At 50.5% G+C, this 8,004-nt stretch overlaps 1 protein-coding gene across 1 annotated transcript; it reads left to right on the forward strand.

Annotated features, from left to right (window-relative positions):
* Window positions 1-2,595: 2,595 nt before the first annotated feature.
* LOC131845208 (uncharacterized) lies at window positions 2,596-7,466 on the forward strand. The gene is made up of 2 exons (XM_059194249.1): window positions 2,596-5,312; window positions 5,414-7,466. Exons 1-2 carry the CDS (start codon window positions 2,596-2,598, stop codon window positions 7,464-7,466), a joined length of 4,770 nt encoding a protein of 1,589 aa, XP_059050232.1.
* Window positions 7,467-8,004: the final 538 nt, after the last annotated feature.

The raw sequence follows: 8,004 nt of genomic DNA on the forward strand, positions 1-8,004 counted from the left end.
TTTCGCCCGGCGAGGTAAGGCGGCTCGTCAGCCGCCTGCCGAAGCGCAAAGCGCCCGGAGCGGACGGGATCAGCACCGCAGCGCTCGCACAGCTGCCCCGTAGAGCCCTAGCGTGTCTAGCGAGGCTCTACAACGGCATACTCCGGACCGGCCACTTCCCTACCAACTGGAAGTTGGGTAGAGTCATAGTCCTCCCGAAACCCGGCAAGGACAAGCGCCTGCCGGCAAGCTACCGGCCCATCACTCTGCTCTCGCACGTAGCAAAGTCGTTCGAGCGCCTCCTGCTCCGCCGCCTGAGACCGACTCTGTCGCCTCGCGACGAGCAGTTCGGTTTCAGAGGCGGACACTCGACGACTTTGCAGCTGACGCGCGTGCTCCACCATATGGCTGTCGAGCACAACCGCGGCCACTACACGGTCGGCGTATTTCTCGATATAGAGAAGGCGTTCGACCGTGTGTGGCACGACGGTTTGGTGTCAAAGAACTGCTCGACACCAACACGCCGTCAGCATACGTGCGAGTAGTGGACTCGTTCCTCTCGGGCCGGAGCTTCTATGTTTCGGTCGAGAACTGTGACTCTACCACACGCCCAATTGCCGCCGGAGTCCCGCAGGGCAGCTGCATTTCGCCAGCGCTCTACGCGACGTACACAGACGACATCCCCACCTTGAGGGATGAGCTCCGAGAGGGAGAGAGGGATGTCGTCCTCGCTCTTTTCGCTGACGACAGTGCCTTCCTTACGTCGTCTCGCCGAGCCTACGCAGCCGCTCGCAAAATGCAGCGGCTGTTGGACCTGCTCCCCGAGTGGCTGGATAAGTGGCGTACCACCGTTAACGTGGGTAAAACGGTGGCGCTGCTTACCCGCCCCGGGTGCAAATGCCCGCCGCCCCTCTTACTTAGAGGCCAGCCCATACAGTGGGAACGCACAGTGCGTTACCTAGGGGTAGAAATCGACCGGTCGCTGCGTATGAAGCCGCAGGTGGACCGGGTTGTCACCCAAGCCAAGGCCGCGCGCGCTATGCTGCGACCGGTCTTACAATCCAGGCTGCAGCTGCGGACGAAAGTAGGCATCTATAAGACCTACATTCGTTCGCGGTTTGACGAACATATGCCGCCCCCGCATGGTACGCACTGTGCTCGGCCTCACAGCGGCGGAGACTGCAGGTCCAACAGAACGCCGCCCTCCGTCTGTGCACAAATGCCGGACGGTACGTCCGTAATGACGTGATCGCCCGCGACCTCAAGGTCCCATCGGTGGAGCAGTTCGTCGTCCGGTTGACGCGCGCGATGTTCTCGCGCGCGGACAGCGGGCGCGAAGCGCACCTGCGCGACCTCGCCCCTCTCCACGCGCGCCCACCGGACGCCACTCGCGCGCTCCCGCGCGACCTACTCTCCACCGAGTGATCACGTCATTTACGTGACGTGGCGGCGTTAAGCCGGCTCGGCGAGCGACATAATGATTCCTGCCACACAACGCCCACAGGCGGCTGCTGAGAAGCAGCCGCCCTCCGGCCGGCCGGCAGGTCGGCCGGTAAAAGAACGACGCTGGGGTGGTTCACCCCAGCAGAATGCCCGGGCAAGGAGCGCAAGCTCGGGGCCCGTACCCAGCGGTCCAGTTAGGACCAGCGGACGACCCAATAATAAAAAATATGAAAAATTATTCCAGTACCAGTTCAGTATATTCCTATGCAGTACAGTATTATATATTCAGTTCAGTAGTTCAGTACGGTCAGCAAGTTGTAACTATCAAGAAATTAAACCAGTGAAGTAACCCTGGGATTTTATTTACCGGCCATAACATTGTGTGGTCCTTCGAGTAGCCGGATCTACGGAAGAAAAAATGGTCGTTACAAGAAGTCAAGCTGGGAACGAAGAAACGGGAAGGGTATATACGGAGCCCCCACGCTCTCCGTCGGCAGCAGCGTCGTCGAGCCAGCATCCTGCACACGGCGGGATACATACCGAACGAGGGACACGCGCCGCTGAACAAACCGACCGAGAGGCCCGAGCTACAGTTGCCGATCGTGCCGCGAACCGGACGGACGCGACCGCAGCCAGTACAAGGGAAGCGCCAGTACCTGAAGCCCGAGAAACCGTACAGAATGTACCAGATCCAGTGTACACTACTCCACGAAAGGCGATTTCTATACGAACGCGCCGCTCCACTGCAAGCGTTATTGCTCGCATGCAGTATGAAGCTGAAGAAAAACTAGCAGCCATACGAAGACGGGAACTGCAGATAGAAGCGGAACTGATTAAAAAGAAGCTCGCTGCAGACATGGCCGCGCTAGAAGAGGACAGTAATACTGAAGAAGAGGAGCCACCAGAACAAGTGAAGCAACGCGTCACTGCCTGGCTGAATGAGAGTGGCCCCGACCAGGAAACAGCACGGGGGAGTCAACTGCACCCTACCCTCCGCAGATCACCACTACTGCAACGATGGAATCAAAACCAGTAGATACGCCGCACAGAAGACGAACAACAGAAGGCTATAAAACGCGTGTCGGATGGGAGACACCACACAGAGAAAAATCTCCTACTCCAGCAAGATCACGTGGCCGAGGGGTAGAACAATTAGCGGAGGTGTTAGAAAAAATGATGACCCGCCGCCCGCCGCCTCGTCAAGCCTCCGAACTACCAATATTCACCGGCGCACCGACCGACTGGTTACAATTCAAGACGGCAATGGAAGATACAACTGCCATGTATAATTTCACGCCGATGGAAAACTTAGCTCGCCTTCGTAACTGCCTACGCGGGGAAGCTAAAGAAGCAGTTGCACCGTTACTAGGTGTCGCAACACCGCCTGATCAAATAATGAAGACATTAGAACAATGTTTCGGACGACCGGAAGTCATCATAGATCGATTGATGGAAGACATGAAAAAACTACCGAGACTCAGCGGAACAGCCGTCGAATTAAATACATTCGCCGTTAAAATTCAGAACGCTGTAGCTATCCTGAGAAGATTAAAGCAAGGATATCTTCACAATCCATTGCTTATCAGAGACATACTGGAGAAGCTCAGCCCTCATCAGAAGACCAGGTGGTACGACTACGCAGTAGAGGCTTCAGAAACAAGTAGCAAGCCAGAAATAATTATGCTGTCGGAATTTCTGATGAGAGAAGCTGATAGAGCCTTGAAGCACGGGTTCTATACAGTGAAGAAAGAAGTACCTCGACCTGTTGTTAAAACCACAGAACTCAGAATGAAGAAGCCGGTTTTTGCAATTAACACCGAGGAAAACGAAGAGGAAATCATGAAATGCCCCGCTTGTGGACAAGGACACAACTTACCTAAGTGTTCTAAGTTCCTCAATCAGAACATACAAGAAAGATGGAACACGGCGAAGAACGCTAAGCTATGTTTCAAATGTCTATCCCGAAGACATAGAAGAATGAACTGTCGAGCGAAGAGCTGCGGAAGCAACGGCTGCAAGCGACCGCATCATGCGCTACTTCACCAGGAAACGGTTGCATCATCCGTAACAACCGTCTCAGAAACCGAAGACACCGTGGCAACAGCATCTATTGCTCACGGACGAGAAATAAAACTGAAAATACGACCTGTAACGATAAGTGGACCAAAAGGAGAAACGAAGATCTATGCATTATTCGATGAAGGTTCAACAGTCACGCTGCTGGATAACGACATAGCAGAAGCGATTGGAGCCGACGGACCCTCTAAGGCATTATTAATGCATGGAATAAATTCAGAACATAAAGAGATGAACAGCCGAACAATAAAGTTGAACATTCGCAGTCAAGACGGAAAGGAACACGTCATGACAGCCAGAACATTGACCGGCATGAATTTATTAAGTCAGTCAATACCTGAAAAGCTATTGGACTTAGAACATCTTCAAGATCTCAAACAAGAAGACTTGTGCTATGAGAATAAGAAACCACAACTTCTCATAGGCACCGACAACTGGCAACTGATCGTGTCCAGAGAACTAAGAATGGGAAAGAAAAATCAACCAGCTGCCTCTAAAACACAGCTCGGCTGGGTGATCCATGGAAGCGTTCCGAAAAAGATTATAAAGCAAGATTGCGAGAACATCCTTCACGTAGTGAACGTCATCTCACAAGGCGATCACTTAGAAGAAATGATAAAGAAACACTTCGAAATCGACGCACTAGGAATAGCGACAGAAAAGAAGTTAAATAAACAGGATCAACGTGCCGTTGACATCTTCGAGAGAACAGCGAAACGAAGAGAAGACGGACACTACGAGGTCGGACTCCTATGGTGCCGAGACGACATCAAGTTACCTGTAAATTATAACAACGCTCTCAGAAGACTGAAAAATCTAGAGCACAAATTGAATAGATCAGCTGAAGAGAAACAACAATACGAAGAACAAATACAGAACTTGGTAAACAAGAAATACGCTGTAAAGTGTGACGGATCAGAAACAGGCAGCAAAGTGCAATGGTACTTACCACACTTTCCCGTTAGAAATCCAAACAAGCCGGGAAAGGTGCGACTGGTGTTCGACGCCGCAGCTAAAACCCACGGAGTATGCCTGAACGATTTCTTGCTAGAAGGCCCTGATCTGTTGATATCACTGATGAGAATACTCTTTCGATTCCGTGAAGAAGCCGTCGCCGTAAAAGCCGACGTGGAAGAAATGTTTCTTCAAATAAAAATAAGAAAAGAAGACCAACCTGCGCAAATGTTCCTGTGGAGGGAAGATGAAAATCAACCGCCCACAACATATAAGATGGCAGCGATGATTTTCGGCGCTACGAGTTCACCGTTTCTGGCGCACGCTGTCAGAAATAAGAACGCACAAGAATATAATGAAACGCATCCCGAAGCTTTTCGTGCAATAACGGAAGCCCACTACATGGACGATTATGTGGATAGTTACGCCACAAAAGAAGACGCTGAAAAAGTAATAAGTCAAGTGGACTACGTGCACAAGAAGGCAGGCTTCAGATTAAGAGGATGGACGAGCAACAATATCAACATTATGAAGAATATACCGAAAGATCGGCATGCGAAAAACACAACGCAAGCGATCACCAAAGATGAACAGAAGACATTGGGAATGTTATGGGACTCAGTGAACGACGTGTTGAAATTTAATACTTCACTGAATAGAGTTCCCAGAGAAGTATACAATATGACTCGTGCACCGACCAAGCGAGAAACTCTAAGCACAGTCATGAGTATATACGATCCGCTGGGATTACTCAGCTGCTATACGATCACCGCGAAAATGATACTCCAAGACCTGTGGCGACAGAAACTGGGCTGGGATGAACCGCTGCCGTCAGAAGCCTCTGAAAACTTCGCCAAGTGGTTAATGAACCTCGAACATATTAGCCGCCTCGAACTACCGCGAAGTTACAACGGGGGAGTCCAGTGAGAAGTCGACAGCTGCACATCTTCTGCGATGCCAGCAAGGACGCCTACGCCGCAGCAGCTTATTGGAGGCTGGAACAAGAAAACGGAGACGTTAAGACTATTTTAGCAGCAGCAAAGGCTAAAGTAGCTCCGTTGAAAAGCCAGACGATCCCGCGACTGGAATTGCAAGCCGCACTGATCGGTGCGAGGCTAGGAAGCAATATTGTGAAAGATCATCGATGGATAGCCGACGCTGTTTTCTTCTGGACTGACGCTCAAGTGGTTCTACAGTGGATTCAGAACGGGAATCTGCGATATACACCCTATGTATCGCATCGACTGGGAGAGATCGCCGAGTTGACGTCAGTACACCAGTGGAGATGGGTAACGAGCAAGCAGAACGTCGCCGACATAGCGACCAGACCAGGATACGTGCCGGAGAACCCCGAAGACCCATGGTTCCGCGGTCCGGAATTCCTATCGAGACCAATGAACGAATGGCCTCAACAACACTCGATCATCGAAGAACGAGATGACGAACAGATCATTCTACACGCAGTAGAAGACGACTGCAGTTTAGATTGCCTACCTGATGTAACACGCTTCTCTAGTTACGAGCGTCTTATCAGGGCGACAGCAATGGCGCTGCTGTTCCCAGAGAAGTGCCGTGATCGACGGGCTGCTCTACACGTCGATCACTTGAGAAGGGCAGAACTTTTATGGCTCCAGAAGGCACAGAACGACAGCTTCCGCGCCGAAATAGAACTGATGAAGACGGGGAAGACACTTCCGAGAACAAGTCCACTACACCGGCTTCATCCAATCTATAAGGAAAAATTATTACGGCTGGATGGAAGAATCGAAGCTGCACACGTGTCCGCGGATATGAAGAATCCCATCGTGTTGGACGGTCGCCATCCCTTCACCAAATTATTAATAATGAAGGAGCACAGAAGAGCGGGACACGGAAGCCGAGAGAGAGTGGTGAATGACCTGCGTCAGAGATACTGGATCCTAAAGCTAAGACCGACAGTCAGAAGTTTGACGAAGGATTGCGCCTTTTGTCACGTGAGAAGAGCTAATCCTAAGAAGCCGCCTGTGGGAAACTTACCCGAAGAACGACTGGGAGCCTTCCACAGACCCTTTTCTCATTGCGGGCTGGATTATTTCGGTCCCATGACGGTGACGATCGGTAGACGTCATGAGAAGAGGTGGGGAGCTCTATTCACGTGCCTGACAACGCGAGCGGTTCACCTAGAGCTTGTAGCATCCTTATCTACGGATTCCGCAATCATGGCAATAAGAAGAATGGCAGCTCGACGCGGATGGCCCATAACCATGTACAGCGATAATGGGACGAACTTCAAAGGAGCAGATGCTGAGCTCCGACAGGCCTACGCGGATTGGACTCCAGCCATGCAGGAACTAGGACTCCATTATCGGATGCAGTGGAAGTACATCCCTCCTGGAGCTCCCAGCCAAGGTGGAGCATGGGAGAGAATGGTGCGGTCAGTAAAAACCGCTTTGATCGCTACGTTGAACGAGAAGGCACCGAAAGAGGAGGTGCTGCAGACCGTGTTGACAGAGGCAGAATACTCTATCAACGCGAGACCCCTCACGCACGTGTCGGTGGATCCTGACGACCCTGAAGCGTTAACTCCTAACCACTTCTTGATCGGGTCATCAACAGGCCAGCCGTACGTGGGACCCTGCGAATTGGCTGACAGACGAGCCTGGAGAGCAGCTCAAGGACTAGCAGACGAGTTTTGGAGGAGATGGCTCCACGAGTACCTGCCGACGCTCGTGCCACGACGAGGAACGCCACAGAACCCCCGAGTGATCGCTGAAGGGGACGTGGTCATCGTGGTCGACTCGTCACTGCCTCGCAATACATGGCCGCGAGGGATTGTGGAACATGTATATCCGGGCCCAGATGGTCAGGTGCGCAGTGCGGACGTCCGAACACGGAGCGGAGTGTTCCGGCGACCAACCTCCAAGCTAGCGGTGCTGCAGGAGACAATCCAGGATGCAAGACTAACCTCGCTGTCACCAGAAGAGGCTACGTCGTCACTACGCCGGGGGGAGAATGTAGAGGACAGCGTGAAATAACGTAGAATAAGATCAATAATAATGTAAAATTAAAATACAACGCGTAATATCATATAGATAAGTTTAAAATAATGTAAATGATACAAACAGTATGATATATGAAAAAACGAGCAATAATGTATGTAAACCGTATTTAGTTATGTAAATATAAGCTATATGATTAAAATAACTATAACGAACTAGATATAAGTAATGTTCCTGTTATAGTTGTAGTATTTCACTATTGTTAAATGTGAAAATCGGTGTAAGTTAGAGATAATTTACCTTGTATTTATAAGAAATACTATTGTGATGATTATGTATGTGTACTTTTTAGATAGGGAATTATGCAAAGTTCACATGTAAATAAGAATTATAAGGGGGAAAACGTGTTACAGAGGTAATAACATCGAAAAACTCCAAAAGCCATAATGAAAATTAACTTTAGAATCGAGCTAAAAACACGGAACTCGCGATAAGGTATTGCCTCCGGAATACGTAACCAACGAAATTTGTATGAAAAATGCGGCACTCGAGGCGGTTTCACAATCGCCCGAGC

This window comes from Achroia grisella, unplaced genomic scaffold, assembly GCF_030625045.1.
Source record: "Achroia grisella isolate CSIRO2021 unplaced genomic scaffold, CSIRO_AGI_Agris_v1 utg460, whole genome shotgun sequence".
NCBI lineage: Eukaryota > Metazoa > Arthropoda > Insecta > Lepidoptera > Pyralidae > Achroia > Achroia grisella.

Coding starts and splice junctions, on each gene's coding strand:
- LOC131845208 (XM_059194249.1), top strand. CDS start 2,596: ATGATGACCCGCCGCCCGCCGCCTCGTCAAGCCTCCGAACTACCAATA. Junction 5,313..5,413: donor TCTGAAAACTTCGCCAAGTG/GTTAATGAACCT, acceptor CTGCGATGCCAG/CAAGGACGCCTACGCCGCAG.